Source organism: Asterias amurensis, chromosome 14, assembly GCF_032118995.1.
Source record: "Asterias amurensis chromosome 14, ASM3211899v1".
NCBI classification, from domain to species: domain Eukaryota; kingdom Metazoa; phylum Echinodermata; class Asteroidea; order Forcipulatida; family Asteriidae; genus Asterias; species Asterias amurensis.
The window spans coordinates 14,792,697-14,809,788 of record NC_092661.1 but is presented as its reverse complement, the minus strand read 5'-3'; the positions used below and the strand labels follow the sequence as shown (position 1 = coordinate 14,809,788).

Sequence of the window (17,092 nt, the reverse complement as noted above, 5' to 3'; positions counted from 1 at the left end):
ATTCATCATAGAGGAGATGAATGTGTTTTGTTGTGTATAGTTAAGTTATTTTGTAGTGACGGGATAACACATCAATAATTCGTATTTTAGTTTGAAGTTGCTACTCCCTGCATGGAGGAAGATATTCCCTGCAATTTCTGTAAATGTATGGCTGATTGTGAATGCTTGTTGTTTTTTTGGTGTTGCTGTTGTTGGTGTTGTTTTTCATAACTAAATCTACTTTAATTGCGGAGCGCCATAGAAACGTGTAATATTTAGTGTTACTTTTTTTTAAAGGCGGTGTATGCTTGTTAGTAGTAGCAGTATCCCCAACAGAATATGCATTCCATTAACAACCTATGCAAATTTGGGCTCAATTGGTCATCGAAGTTGCAGAGGAAATATTGAAGAAGAAAACAAAACATTGTTGCATAGAACCGTGTGCAGGTTTTTTCCGAGGCCCGGAAAAGTCTTTTATTCAAGCCTCAAACAAAAGTTTCTCAAATTCAAACGTAACTTGTGAAACAGTTTCTCATTACCTTTTTCTAAAACTGCATTAAACTGCACAACTTCTATACAAAATAACAAACCTGTGAAAATTTAGGCTCAATCGGTCATCGGAGTCGGGAGAAAATAACGGGGAAAACCCACTCTTGTTTCCGCGCGTTTCCTCGTGACATGACATGTGTTCAGAATAAATTCGTAATTCTCGCTATCGAGAATTGATATTGTTTTACTGTTTTCTCAAAAAGTAAAGCATTTCATGGAATAATATTTAAAGAGAAGTCTTTCACCATTACCTTCTGTAAACCCTGTTAGTTATTTGTAAAACTGTGAACTTTTTTTTTCTGTACCGAAAGTGTATAATGGATTTAGGTACTTTTAGATTTACATTTAACTTACAGGGTTTGAAGATAAATGATGGTGGAAAGGCTCTCTTTAAATATTACTTACTGAGGTGCTGTAATTTTTGAACAATGAGTAAAACGATGTCATGAAAATACGTTTGTAAATGATAAAAATAATTTTCGTCTCATGAGATGAAAATTATGTTCATGACATTGTTTTACTTATTTCCCCAAAACTACAGCACCTCAGCACGTAATATTTTTCAGGGAAGCTTTTTGCTATCATTTTCTTCAAACTGTTTAAGTTAGGTGTAAATCTGTGGACATTATGTTTTTAACTGTGTAAGTTAAGTGTAAATCTGTGGACATTATGTTTTTTGTTCTACAAAAGTTACATAGACCCTTTAAGGGTGTCGTTTTTATCACAATGTTTTAGAGTAGGTTTTCATGATCACTACTTTTTGGAGCAATTAAATGTACTATTAATGTAATTCTTGTATTTGGAACACAATCCAGTGTGAATGAGATGTTTGACTATTATTAGTTAACCAATAAAAAGAATAACTGACCAATTAAAAAGTCATGTTGTGTTAAAGCTGGGGGAAATTCGATACATTTGTTTTCTCCAAATAAAATAACAACGATGCAAACTTAAAATAAAGTGAATTTTAAAGCATTTAATAATTTATACAAATGTGTTTGCTATACACAGTAATTATTAAAAAAAAAAAATCCTTAATAATATATTTATAAAATACACACATAAGATGATTTAACCCTGGGCTAAAAGATAACCCTGGGCTGAACTTAACATAAAGCTCTCAAGCACAAAAGAAATCTTGCTAAGCAAAAACGGGTTACCAGCTTGAATAATATATAATATACATAGTTTATGGCTGGTCCCATGCTAATTTTCTGCTTATAGACACTTTATAAAATTAGAGCCCAAGGCTGAATTTCATCAGAGCTGCCTTAGCACAAAAGGTAGCCTAGAGCAATGAAATTATGCCAAGTAGAATAAGGTTACCGGCCGAATTGAGTCCAATATGACTGGTACCCTGCTCATTTCTGCTAAGCGGGAAATCGTTAAGCAATATTTTCTGCTAAAGCATCTCTTTCCGTGAAGTGTTGCTATGAAGAATATTTTGTTTTGTTGTTGCATGGATGGAAGTGCTTTTTCAGGGCAAAATAAATAAAAAAGTTTATAAAATGTTTTGAAAATGTGATAAAACTTATATATAATTTGGTTTGCGGTAACACCATATGTTTTCTACTTACCACCACAGATAGATCTTTTGAGAACATGTCTTGCTTTTAATATTCTACTACGAGGAGTAGACTTACTAAATTCGGGAGACTTCGCAGTTCTGAAAAGAACTGTCCAACCTATTAAGTACCACCTGGGCGGAAGGTTGAAAATCAGCCAGTAGGCCTACTACTAACTTTTTGAATCGAGCCAGGGGACTTCACGCTATAAACTTCACTACCGCGGGGCGAGTTCTTAAATTGGTCTCAACATTTCGACTAGCTCCCCCTAGTCACTGTCAGGAGAGTTGCTTAAAACTTAAATCGCTCATTTCAGTATCTATACAACACTATAAAATAGTTAATTATACAATTGTATAACTAGACACCGGGGGGGGGGGGCCTTTTGATGTATACAGGATGTGACAGGTTTTTGAGAACAAACCTGACCTCTACTGAACTCTGAGCGCGAAGCGTGCGAGCTCGAAAACGTTTGAGAATGAACCCCAATATTAACTTTTATCTTAGGTTTTAAAAAACCTGCTCTGCAATCTGGGCCCAATTTCATAGAGCTGCTTAAGCACAAAATTTTGCTTAAGCAAAATTATCCTTGCTTAGTAAAATCAGATTTACCGGCCAAGATTCCACTCAATTGTTATGCTAAGGAAACAACAGCTAAATACCAGTCACAAGCAATGTATATGGCATGACATTTTTGCTAGTAACATGTGAAAAATAACCGAGCTGTTTTCGTGCTAAAGCAAATTTGTTGCTTAAGCAGCCCTATAAAATTCATTTTGTTTAATGAAATTGATCTTTGGGGGGGGGGGGGGGCAAAGCAAACGAAATGAAATTTCTTCTTTTTGGAGGTAAAAAACACCCGGAATTACGTTTTAAAAATAGAAGAAATCACACCACTGTGTAGCGATTCATCACAACTAATAACCTCATATCGGGAGGTAGAGTGACCTAGCCCCACCTGCTGTACAGGTGGGGCTAAGGGTGCGGGCAAGGGTTTGAACAGGGCAGGGGGCGGTTTCGCAACTGTCTTAATACAAACAAAATTGTTTTTTATCAAGGGCTTGAACGGAGCAGGGGGGGGGGGTTGAAGGGCCCCCCCCCCCCCCCCGGTTTTGCAACTGTCCTATACAAACAAAATATGGAGAGAAAACAATAATTGTTTTCTCTGAAATGTGACTCACAGGTTGTTTGCAGGGTGGGTTAGACTAAAACTAAATGATTGGAATTGTACAAAGTTTGACCTTCCAGGGAAAATAAATGATGTAGTTTTCTCGTCCAGGAAATGACAATATGTGACATACCTGATGAAAGAATGACATAATTCGAAAGGTTTCATTTTCTGTTGAATATGAACAAAAATTTAAAGATCTTTTAAAACATTTGAATGTTTTGAAACGCCCAAGTCCGATTAAGTCAGTTTCCCAGAATTGACTACAAGTTTCGCAACTGTCTTAATACATGTAATACAAACAAAATTGTTTTTAATAAAGGCTTGAACAGAGCAAAAGGTCCCATGTTTTAAGATTGGTAGTGCCTTTAAAAAGAACCCAGAACACTATCTTGGAAGAAAAAGGGTTCACCCCAGGGCGGTCAGGTTGGTGTAGTGGTGTCTTGCCTAGCCTTGCACCTCTAGGACCACAGCTCGAATCCCACCAGGGGCACTACATGTATATGGATTGGGTTTTCAGTCCCTACTTGCCAGCGTTGGTTTTTCCTGGAATAGTTTTCTAGTGGGGTTTTCCTCCCACATCTAAAACTGTAATTTCTTCATCATCTTCTATTCTCGTTTGCCTCTAATTAGAGCGTTGAGAAAATTTATCCAGATCCAGTTTCTGGTTAACATAGTAAGCACTCATATTAACGGGTTTCCTCACAGGCCTAGGAACTACGGTGATTTAGTTCACTTATGAGGCATTCTTTATTTCAGTACCAGAAATATATAACAACAATCAAAACTCTTTCTTTCTTTTTTGGTGTGATGGATGGACGGTTTACTGACCATGTTACAGGTTCAATGTTGGATCAATTTTACACTCGGCAGAAACTTTCCGTAGTTGGTCCAAAGCGTGCTCAGCCCTTTAGCTTCCTGCAAAACCAAGTATAGAAACGGAAAGGGTTACCTCCAGGAAAAACAAGAGATCATGCTGAAAACAACACTTTGTATTTGTCAAATCATGGTTCAAAGAATGACAGGCCAAACTGACGCAATGTGAGTGGTGAGTTCATAGTTTGCATTTGTAGGCAAAGCAAAAAGATTGTCTCAATTGTTATAACAGGTAAAAAATGCTTCACTTTTGCATTTCAGCGAACTGACCATTCAGTCAGGAAAAAAATAAGGAAATGCATTCACAAGTGTCACCAGCAATAATGATAGCATAGTAATATTTATTTCTCCAGCAGATAAAAAAGTACAATTGCACACTGGTAAAAACAAGACAAGATACAATAAGAGCAGTTTAAAATACAGAGGAAGAAAAGGGAACCGGCTGAAGCCTGAAGGATCGCCTAAAAGAAATATAGTTCCTGTCTAGAGGCTCTCCTCTTAAAGCCATTGGACCCTTTCGGTTCAGAAAAAAAAAAAAAAAGTTCACAGATTTACAAATAACTTACAGGGTTTACAGAAGGTAATGGTGAAAGACTTCTCCTGAAATATTATTCCATGAAATGCTTTACTTTTTGAGAAAACAGCAAAACAATATAAATTCTCGTTAACGAGAATTACGGATTTGTTTTAAACACATGTCATTACACGGCGAAACGCGCGAAAACAAGGGTGGGTTTTTCCGTTGTTTTCTCCCGACTCCGATGACCGATTGAGCCTAAATTTTCACAGGTTTGTTATTTGATATAGAAGTTGTGGTACACAAAGTGTGGGCCTTAGACAACACTGTTAACCGAAAGGGTCCAATGGCTTTAAAGCCATTGGACACTTTCGGTAAACAGTGTGAAAATTTGTGAAAATTTAGGCTCAATCGGTCATCGGAGTCGGGAGAAAATAACGGGGAAAACCCACCCTTGTATCCGCACGTTTCGCCGTGTCATGACATGTGTTTAAAATAAATCCGTAAATCTCGATATCGAGAATTGATATTGTTTTACTGTTTTCTCAAAAAGTAAAGCATTTCATGGAATAATATTTCAAGAGAAGTCTTTCACCACTACTTTCTGTAAACCCTGTAAGTTATTTGTAAATCTGTGAATTTTTGTATTTTATTTTTTCTGTACCGAAAGGGTCCAATGGCTTTAACCATGGTTCTAACAAAAACAACAATAAATTGAAAATAATATATTATATAACTTATATCAACAACAACAAATGCTATAACTTGCTATTACCCTTACACTGATTTGATGTAATAAGCTCTGTAGTACTTTCCCGAGTTCTGTGAACACAATCCACAGACAAATCACTCTGGCGGGATTCAAACCCAGGAACCAGTGTATTTTACCCTTTACCTGCTTGGTAAACAATAGAAGTAGTAGAGTGTCCATAAACAAAATTTCTAAGGGACAAATCCTAGGTACAGTAACTGATTTGTTTAAATATTCTTCTCCAGAACTACATCCCGGATAACTGAGGGCAATGAAAAAGCATTTGTGTTAACTTCTGGGTATTTTTTGTTATTGTTTATCATGTCAGGAAATGACAATGAGGTTTTCGTTTCCAACATCATAATAATACTGTGACATGAAGTCAAGGCTGCCGTGGGCAAATAGTTTGTAACATCCAAGAAGTACATCAGCAACATTCTTGATTATTTCTTTCAAAATGCTCTCTGAAACCGTGACATGCAAGGTCTAAACCTTGCTCACAAGGGCCCAATTGCATGGAGCTGCTAAGCACCAAAATTTGCTTAGCATGAAATTTCTTCCTTGATAAAAACAGCATTGCCAACCAAATTTGCATTTGTTGCATACTGCCTGTTACTGGTATTCAGCTGTTGTTTTGCTTATCCTGAAAATCACATGGAATTTTGGTTGGTAATCTGTTTTTTTTTCAAGGCAAAAGTTTCAGTTAAGCAAATTTTTGTACTTGAAATTGGGCCCAGGTGTGGGACTAAGTATTTTCTGTGTATTATTTAATATTTAAAATATTGCACTCTACGCTATATTATATGGGAGTTAATTAAGTGGGGTGTACCCCTAGTTGCACACCAGTTTATTAGTGTGTCATGGTCGAGCAGTCAAGCACACCATACTCAAGCACTGGTGTTTCTGATCAGCAGAGCATGGGTTCAAATCCCGGTCTTGACACTTTAATCTCAACTCTCTTCATTGATATTTTCTGGGTGAATTTTTCTCTTTCCATGAATTTGACTCATCGTTTATTTGAATATATATTCTCTAGAAAAAAAAGAATTAGCTGTTGCAAACAACTAACCAACCAAAAGGACCAAGGTTATAAATGAAAAACAATTCCCTGATGTGTTGATATATATTCTCAAGGCTCTTACTACAGCCAAACGAGAATGAAGAAATTTAAGGTTTAGATGCGGGAAGAAATCCCAGATAACTATTCCAGGGAAACCCACACAGTCAAGTAGTGACTGAAAACCCAATCCACACAGTGCCCCAGTGGGATTCGAACCAGGGTCCCAGAGGATGAAGGTGAGGCAAGACACCACTACCCCAACCTGACCGCCCCTGGTGGGGATGAAGAAAACCCACACAGTCAAGTTTGGGCTGGAAACTCGACCCACACAGTGCCCCGGTGGGATTCGAACCAGGGTCCCAGAGGTGGAAGGCGAAGCAAGACACCACTACATATTTGTGCTTACAGGCTATATGGAATTGGGCCCTTTAGGAAATAAGCACACAAACTTGCTAGGTTACAAGCCAAAATTACATTAAGTTGGCATTGTTGTGACTGGTTCACTAAATTCTTACTTAGCAGGAATTTGTCAAGCAGTACAACAGCTTTATGAAATTGGGACCTTTCCTGCATCGAAGCAAAGGTTCGCTTAGCAAATAACGTAAATTTATTATGCGTGGTATAAGAATTACGGTATTATTCAATTGGCCGTTTCGAAACCACGGCTTCGGCTCCAGATTCAGCTCAAGCTAGCGTGACCCCGCGGTTGTTTTGACAATTGTCTTGCTCTGCATACGTGCTAAGCTCAGCGACAGAACCCGATGCCGAATCCAGAGCATGTAATAACCCCTTTGGGTTGCCAAAACATGTTTTTTATGTCGTTGTTTATTGTTGTTTTTGCCGAAGATGTAAATAAGAATGATTTTAAGCAGTAGTTTCTGCTGAAGCAGCTCTACGAACATGGCGTTAGCAATAGAATTGCAACAAACGTGTTGGCCTTAACGTTAATTTTGTTGTTGCATTAAATTACCCACTGTAATAAAAAGTTCCCGTTTTCAAAAATCAATTCAGCAACCAAATTATGGGTGAGCTTTGACTGGAGTGATAGCTCGGTACGATTAGTCCCAGTTCAAACCTCAACATGAGACATCTTACGGCTGCAGTTACAGTTATTAGAAGACTGCAACGAGTAGCTACTGTCAACGTTTTTGATGAGGATGTCATCCTCGCAGTATCCGGACTCCGGGGACGCCACGGAGTTCTACGATACTTCGATGTACTTCTTACGAGCAGATACCGGGGTTAACTCGGCGTATTCGTTCTGCTCCACCACCGGTCCGATCTTCGGCAAGGGACGGCCCGCTTGGCTGAGAGCGGAATCGCTCTGTTTGCGCTCTTTCACGGGCGACGAGTCCAGGCGTTTAGCCGAAAGATGGTGTACCGGGGATCCGTTGCTCTGACGGCGGGGGTGGTGGTCTCGATACTGGGTGTGGTTACCTAGCGGTTTACCGAGGGAGTCCACGCTGTATTTCCTGTGGGTTGGGGAGTCGGAAGACATGCCCCTCATCGTGAAAGCCGAAGCAGAGTCCAGGCTCTCTGTGTCGAACATGTGGTCCCGGCTGTGGGAGCGGCTACGGCCGAGTTCGTAGTCCACTCGGTCCAGGTATGGGGTGCCGTGTCGGGAGATGTTGCCGAAGGAGGCAAGGGAGTGCACGTCGGCGTGGAGATTATCCAAGTCGGTCACTGTTAAGATTGCCGCTGGCTGCTTCTTTCTCTTCATGGCGATGATGACTAGAGTTACGGCAAGCATGAGCAGGGCTATGGCTATCAGCATCAGGATAATAACATACGGGGTGTCGAAATGGTTCGCCGAGGCCAATGTCGATCTGGGTCGGGTGATTCTAGGTAGCGTGGGTCGTGCCGGTGCTGTTGGGGGCGGGGGAGGAGTGGTCTCCTTCGTGACGGAGATTGTAAATGAGGAGTTCAGAGCACCCATACTGTTTCGAGCCTCGCATATCACTACCGTACCATCGTCACCGGCTTCCAATTTGCTTAAAAACCAAACCATTCCAGGTGGGCTTTGGATGCGTGACTCGTCAATTGGCGGTATGGTGTACCATCTGTAGTCCGATGACATCACAAGTGGGTTCGCCTTCACGTTGCACAACAGCAACAAGTTACTCCCAACTTTATGCAATGTTAACTTGGACTCCACCTTGACTTCTATCGGCGGGAAAAGCACATCAAGGGGCCCGACCTCGCAGGTTCTCGGTCCGGGCAAAAGCTCGTGGGTCAGAGTGCATAGGAAGATTTTCTTGTGGTCTTCCACAGTGATGTTTCGACGGAACTCCATGCCGATGAAACCCGTAGTCGCGCTGTCTACGTTGGACTCCAACTCCGTACCGTTCAGTGTCCACACGAGCTGGGCGGCCGGCTCCCCGATCTCCGATCGGCATCCGAATTTGAGCTCCGTGCCAACCGATAGCCCACGAGTCTCGTTATACTGCTGGTAGCATGTCGGGTAGTCCCCCACCGGTGGGGACTGGACGATCAGGGTTACTGGGGGGGACTGCACGTCGGGATCACCGGTCCCCGGGGGAGCCCGGAGCTGGCACTTGAACATGTCACGGTCCGAAGTGAGGATGTTTATTATCCTTAAGCTATAGTTACCCTCCGAGGGCTCGCCGACGATGAAGTAGCGAGACGACTCCACGGCTGATGACACGATCGCCTCGTCGTTGCTGATGACTCGTCCTTTCTTGAGCCACGACACTACGTACAGGCCCTTGTTCATCACCTTGCATGTGAGGGTGACCGAACCCAGCACACGCACTGTGGATTCCCGAGGGGGAATGTCGATCGTAGGGACGGCATGACAAGCCATCAAACACATCATGAGCGGTAATAGAAACCTCAACATACCCATCGTGTATAGAGCACCTTTGTTTGTCCAATCTGCACTCCACCAACTATCAACCACCTGCCGAGTTTAACAAGGTAAACGTAAAACGTAAACGTTTAGATTGAATCACTAACTCAACAGTCAAATCGAACTCCTAGAAACAGTCAACCAAGTTCAGATACAATCTTCTTGCTGCTAACAATCAGGCAAATCCTTGACAAATTCAATTCAATATTCACGAAAAAAATGACAATCACCAGTTCAACTCAAGTACTCAACATAAAATGACACAAGTCCGTTCGACCACCCACCTATAAATATTATCACCCTATGGTGCTCTGATGAAACTAAAGCACATTGGTACCACCCACTACTTCCCTTTTCAGCTCATCAGTGCTTCCCGCGAATTGTTGTGCTTAGAGTGCCATGCCATTAAAGCCATTGGACACTTTCGGTAAACAGTATTGTCCAAAGGCCCACACTTCGTGTATCACAACTTCTATATAAAATAACAACCTGTGGAAATTTAGGCTCAATTGGTCATCGAAGTCGGGAGAAAATAACGGGAAAACCCACCCTTGTTTCCGCATGTTTCGCCGTGTCATGACATTTGTTTAAAATAAATCCGTTATTCTCGCTATCGAGAATTGATATTGTTTGAATGTTTTCTCAAAAAGTAAAGCATTTCATGGAATAATATTTCAAGAGAAGTCTTTCACCACTACCTTCTGTAAGTTATTTGTAAATCTGTGAACTTTTAATTTGTTTCTGTTCCGAAAGTGTCCAATTGCTTTAACCAAGTATATCTCTGTTATTTATTACTCTCTTTGTATATGTTATATTATCCATGCAAAGCTGAAGTGTTCTTCTTTTAAATGATACCAAATTTGCAATGATTACATGTTGCTGAATTTGGCTTCATGAATGACAATGAGGGAATATAACATACAAAGAGAGTCATAAATAATAAAGACATACTTGGTTAAAAAGAGTTTCCTAACTTTGTGTGAGCAGTAAATAAAAATAATAAAAAAATGATTTTTTTTTTTTTTTTTTGGTGTGATGGATGGACGGTTTACTGACCATGTTACAGGTTCAATGTTGGATCAATTTACACTCGGCAGAAACTTTCCATAGTTGGTCCAAAGCGTACTCAGCCCTTTAGCTTCCTGCAAAATCAAGTAAAGATACGGAAAGGGTTACCTCCGGGAAAAACAAGAGATCATGCTGAAAACAACACTTTGTATTTGTCAAATCATGGTTCAAAGAATGACAGGCCAGATTGTAGCAATGTGCATGGTGAGTTCATAGGCAAAGCAAAAAGATTTGCAAAGCAAAAAGATTTGCAAAGCAAAAAGATTTGCAAAGCAAAAAGATTTGCAAAGCAAAAAGATTTGCAAAACAAAAAGATTTGCAAAGCAAAAAGATTGTCTCAGTTGTTGTAACAGGTAATACTGTGTGAACAGGTTGTCCTACATGTACTTTAAGCTTTAAGCTTCCTAATATATATTATTATAACTATTTAAATCATTGTGAACTTTCATTTGTTTTCATATCCTAAGTTACTATGTATTACTGTAAGCTACTCATCATTTGAAACACACTTTGTAAAAAATGTGTAAATGTAGGGCAGTAACAAAAATAAATGTGTGCAAATAAAAAATAAAATAAATTAAAAAATTAAAAAAATGCTTCACTTTTGCATTTCAGCGAACTGATCATTCAGTCAAACAAAAAATAATGAAATGCATTTACAAGTGTCACCTGATTAGAGTAATAATGTCAGCATAGTTATTTCTAATAACCAATAATAATAACCAATTCTTATATAGCGCATTTCACAATAACCGTATCAATGCGCTTTACATTAGTGCCCTAGTCATAGGGCCAATAACATCCCTTTTTTAATGTTTCTCAGCTCCCTTGGGAGTATACAACCTGGGCAACAGTTTATATCGCTCCAAAGGCTTTTCCTTCACAATATCAACCTCTACCCTCGCAGGTACCCATTTAATCCCCTGGGTGAAGAGAAGCAATTATAGTAAAGTATCTTGCTCAAGTGTCACGACCAGGATTCTTTTCGGATATTTATTTCTCCAGCAGATAAAAAAGGAACAATTGCACACTGGTAAAAACAAGACAAGGTACAACAAAAGCAATTTAAAATACAGAGGAAGAAAGGGAACCAGCTGGAGCCTGAAGGATTGCCTAAAAGAAATATAGTTCCTGTCTAGAGGCTCTCCTCTTAACTGGTCCTAACAAAACAAAAAACAATAAATTGAAAACAATATATAAAAATAAATTAAATCAACAACAAAAAATACTAAAATTTGTTATTACCATTACACTAATGTATTAAAGGCAGTGGACACTATTGGTAATTACTCAAAACAATTGTTAGCATAAAACCTTACTTGGTAACGAGTAATGGGGAGAGGTTGATAGTATAAAACATTGTGAGAAACGTCTCCCCCTGAAGTTACGTAGTTTTCAAGAAGGAAGTAATTGTTCACGAATTTGACTTTGAGACCTCAGATTTAGACTTTGAGGTTTCGAAATCAAGCATCTGAAAACACACAACTTCGTGTGATAAGGATGTTTTTTCTTTCATAGTTATCTCGCAACTCCGACGACCAATCAAGCTCAAATTTTCACAGGTTTGTTATTTTATGCATATGTTGAGATACACCAAGTGAGAAGACTGGTCTTAGACAATTACCAATAGTGTCCAGTGTCTTTAAGCTCTGTATACTCAGTACTTTCCCGAGTTCTGTGAACACAATCCACAGACAAATCACTCGGGTGGGATTCGAACCCAGGAACATGTGTATTCTACCCTTTGCCTGAATACTGTCGCGTGCTTGGTAAACCGCAGAAGCAGTAGAGTGTCCATAAACAAAATTGCTAAGGGACAAATCCTAGCTACAGTAACTGATTTGTTTAGTTATTCTTTTCCAGAACTACATCCCGGATAACTGAGGGCAATGAAAAGGCATTTGGTTAACTTCTGGGTATTTTTTGTTATTGTTTATCATGTCAGGAAATGACAATGAGGTTTTCGTTTCCAACATCATAATAATACCATGACATGAAGTCAAGGCTGCCGTGGGAAAATAGTTTCTACATCCAAGCAGATACATCAGCAACATTCTGGGTTTTTTTTTCTTTTCAAAATGCTCTCTGAAACCGTGACATGCAAGGTCATTTCATGGAGCTAGCTGCTAAGCACACAAATTTGCTTAGCATGAAATTTCTTCCTTGATAAAAACAGCATTGCCAACCAAATTTGCATTTGTTGCATATTGCCTGTTACTGGTATTCAGCTGTTGTTTAGCTTATCCTGAAAATCATGTGGAATTTTGGTTGGTAATCCTGTTTTTATCAAGGCAAAAATTTCACGCTAAGCATGTGTACTTAGCAGCTGTATGAAATTGGGCCCAGGTACGGGGCAAAGTATTTTCTGTGTATTTTGTAATATTTACAATTTTGCATTGTATGCTATATTATATGGGAGTTAATTAAGTGGGGTGTGCCCCTAGTTGCACACCAGTGTATGTGTGTGTCATGGTCGAGCAGTCAAGCACACCATACTCAAACACTGGTGTTTCTGATCAGCAGAGCGTGGGTTCAAATCCCGGTCTTGACACTTTAATCTCAACTCTCTTCATTGATATTTTCTGGGTGAATTTTTCTCTTTCCATGAATTTGACTCATCGTTTATTTGAATATATATTCTCTATAAAAAAAAGAATTAGCTTTTGCAAACAACTAACCAACCAAAAGGACCAGGGTTATAAATGAAAATTAATTCCCTTATGTGTACATTTGGTTTGCGGTAACACAGGTGTGTGTCTACTTGCCAGGTAGAGTTTGTTCTTAGAGAACTGTCTTGCTTTATTCTACTACCGGGGAGTAGATGTTCGAGGGTTCGGGAGACTTCTCAGTTCTAAAAAGAACTGTCCTGCTCTTTAACTACATGTATGAAGAAATTTAAGTTTTAGATGCGGGAAGAAAACCCCAAAGAGTAATTCCAGGGAAAACCAACGCTGTCAAGTAGGGACTGAAAACCCAATCCACATAGTGCCACCGGTGGGATTCGAATCAGGGTCCCAAGGTGCAAGGCAAGATACCCTTACACCAATCTGACTGTGAACAAGTCGTTAAATGTCTGTCGCGGTGATAGCGTCCAGACTCTATTCCGAATCTCCCCGTGATTCCCGCAGTACTCTCGCGAGACTTCTGGCCCCACTACTATGGTCCCATAATGGGGAGTAGAAGTCGGCAACCAGCAGTTCGCGCGATATCAAGTTGCGCGGTAGCAGTGATCTAGCGAGAGCACCACCACAGTTTACTATCTCGCCGCGGCAGACCATTAACGACTTGTCCACAAGTCTAACCTGACTGCCAGGTTTGACTCACCTTGATCTTGCACTCTGGCAGAATGGTCTCTAATGTTAACGGAGAAGGCCTCTCTGGACGGAGATACTTTCCAACCGGCATAGAGGGCGCCAGTCCATCTCTTAATCTGATAGAAAGGGAGAGAAGATGAAACATAATAATATAAAATTATTATAATAAAGTTTCTGTTGTATGAAGTGTATGTTACCATGCCATTTGTTTGCTTCAGCTTTTGTTTCACAAATTTCCCTAGTTTTGTTTATTTATCCCTTACATGCATTGTAACTGTTTAGGGATCTTAATGTGGTTTGATGTTTGTGTATTACATATTTTTGCCTTGTTTTGTTTTCGTTTATTACAGGTGTAGGTGGGGGTAGCAGGATGGATGGGAGTTGGTATGAGAAAGAAGTACACTGGCACTGTTCTGCCCAATGAAAGCAGCTCTATGAAATTGGGCCATTGAGAAGTAGAGTTCCAAATGCAAGCCTGTCGCTGGGCATGCTGGGGAGCCAAGAGGAGGTGCACGCCCTAGACTTTAAATGCCTGTCGTTGTGATAGCGTTTCAACTCTATTCCGAATCCCCCCGCGGTTCCCGCCGCTCGCAAGACCAGACTGCTGGCCCCACGAGACTACCGCTCTCACGACTACAGTTCCATTTAACGGCGAGTGGAAGTCACCGTTACAACTTGACTATCTCACCGCGACAGAACATTAACAACTTGACGACAAGAATATGCACGCCCCAAAACCCCACACAAAAACAATCCAACACCTCCTTATTTGAAAGTAAACTTTTTTAGTGGTTGATTAACAATCCCAAAGCTATTGACTCTATGAATCCGCCTCATTGCACCTAACCGCAATTGAGTAATGGAAGTATCGTGGCCGAGCGATTAAGAGTACCAGATGCAAACCCTGGTGCTTCTGATCAGCAGAATGTGGGTTTAAATCCCCAGCCGTGACACTTGTGTTCTTAAGCAAGACACTTTACCATTGCTTAGTCCTTCGGTGCTGTGTTACTCATGTTAAAGAACCCAGTGCACTTATCGAAAAGAGAAGGGGGTTCGCTCCAGTGTTCCTGGCAGTGGCTGCTGAATGCGCCGCAGCACCTTGTAAACCCTTATAAGGTCCTACATAATTGGGTCTCAGAATTCATCACTGCAATAACCAATCTTTCTGAAAGTTTGTACATGTATATATACTCAGTGCCTTGAGTACCTTGTTTGGAAGATATGTGCGCTATATAAGACTTCAATAATATTATTATTACTATAATTTGATCCTTCATTTGCTTCTACTGTTACACCCTACTTCTACCATATATGCACATGTATAATTCTACTTAAATATGCAGTTCTGGAATGTTCCTCTATATAAAAGATATAGAAGGAGGTGCACACCCCAAAAGCCCCACGCACAAACAATTCACCGCCTCCATACTGACGGTAAACTACTTCAGTGGGCACCTAACGTTAGAGCAAATGGACCCGCCTCATTGCACCTAACCGCAATGAGTAATTTGATCGTTCTTTTGGGTTTTACTGTTACACCCTAAAGCTGTACTTCTAAATAAATGTACAGTTCTGGAATAATCCTCTAGCGAGTCAATATTTAGACAACAGTAACTTGGCACAGGAAATACATGCATTTCCTTCCGTGGACTCAAACATCTGTATCGACCATGAACTTTGCTCATGGCACTCTCTTGACTCTAACACGGAAAGAGTACCCAACTTTTTCATAACGATTCGACAAAGAATAACTTCAGTAAGGCTGGAAGTTCCAAAAAGTCTGGTCTGTCCACATTAGTTGGGACTATTCAACTGTGAATTGTGGTTACAGTCAGGAAACTGAACACCCCTCCCCCCAAAAAGAATAAATAAATAAAACAAAAATGACAACTAAATCATTGTGGTACCCGCTGTTAAAATATAGGATTCCAACTACCTCTAGCTGTCGGGCAATCTCCGTGGTCTGTTTAGTAAAACACTGCACTAGAATTGCAAAGACGTGAAATTCAAATCCCAGCCGAGTAATTTGCCTGTTTTTCGTTTACAGATACGGGAAAGTATACAGTGTTATAACACCCCTTACCATTATTCTGCCTTTTCATTGGTTTAGATCGCGTCACATTTTACTAGACGGCGGCTGTGTGATAGTGCATCGGTTTGCCGTGTGATAGTGCATCGGTTTGCCCTGCGCTAGTCTTAAGACTATCACACGGCGTGCAGTACCCAGACGACCGTTGCGTGCGAGGATGATCAATTAATAGTCTGTAACCATTTCGGATTACATAACGCTACATGCAGCACAGTAAAAGTTTTCGCAATCTGTATTTGTGTCGTCTGTGGATTGTAGCATTCAGGTCTGTAACTTAATAGTACAGTATTTAGAAATGTTTGGGGTGTTATAAAACAAATATTACCTGCTTTTACTTGTGCAATGGTTAAAACTATGACTCCCTCGGTGATCCCCGGAGCGTTCCATTTTCCCTATGACTCCCTCGGTGATCCCCGGAGCGTTCCATTTCCCCTCGCCTTTACCTCGGGAAAATAGAACGCTCCGGGGATCACCTCGGGAGTCATAGTTTTAACCATAGCACTCGAAGAAGTTAATATTTGTATACTAATACACATCGGTTTACATACATGTACATAAATACTTTGCGAAGTAACACAGCCGGCCATTTTATGGAGTAAAAAAACTTGACTCCACAAAGTTTCGAGGCACATTTGTGTGCATCATGTTTTAACTGCTTTAGGCCTATAGACCAACTCGACTGTTCAAAGGCTGTTCAAAGGCATTGTGTCCCTTTAAATCACTATGGTTATTGACAATTCATTTTTTTTTTCGTAGGGTGGGGCTAAACCAATGTAGCGCCCTACCAGGAACTATGCCTTCGGATTTGGGGCTTTCAGCTTCACTCAAAGCATTGGTTATGAAATGAATGGTTGGAAAGATATTTTAAAAGTAGAATAAAATGATTCAGCACAACTAGTCCTGGAAATTGTGTGGTTTTCCTTTGAATTTGTGAGCGTATACACAGCCTATAACATTAAAGAATCAAATATCTGGTTCTCAAAAATTTAATACAAGCGAGACTAGCTCGGTCTTTAGAGAATAAGTTGTCCATTATCAGGTCAACTTTGTTCATCAGAACATGAAAAGATTAGCTTGTTTCTTAAGTAACTTTCTGGCAGAATCAGGGACAGTTACATGTATTAGCTCTGCCTTTCTTCAAAATATTTTACTGTTACAACATTCCATTAAACTAGCCACACAAATTACAATCACTAATTCTTATATGATGTCTTTAATCTGGCCATATTTCCTGATGCAATACTTGTGCCAAATTCTTTTTTTATATCATTATTCACTTTTGTGTTT

At 40.0% G+C, this 17,092-nt stretch overlaps 1 protein-coding gene across 5 annotated transcripts in view; it reads right to left on the bottom strand.

Moving 5' to 3' along the window:
• Positions 1–17,092, bottom strand: part of LOC139946803 (uncharacterized) — a 35,611-nt gene that overhangs the window by 1,472 nt on the left and 17,047 nt on the right. The window contains exons 13-15 of one of the 5 annotated variants that reach the window (XM_071944507.1): positions 13,727–13,832; positions 10,391–10,476; positions 969–4,179 (exon numbers count right to left, since the gene is read on the bottom strand). In XM_071944507.1, the coding sequence (XP_071800608.1) occupies positions 10,414–10,476; positions 13,727–13,832 (169 nt within the window). In that variant the 3' untranslated portion in view covers positions 969–4,179; positions 10,391–10,413. Of the gene's footprint in view, positions 1–968; positions 4,180–9,274; positions 9,386–10,390; positions 10,477–13,726; positions 13,833–17,092 lie in introns of those variants that run through there. The other 4 variants (XM_071944508.1, XM_071944506.1, XM_071944505.1 and 1 more) reach the window with 4 other exon arrangements.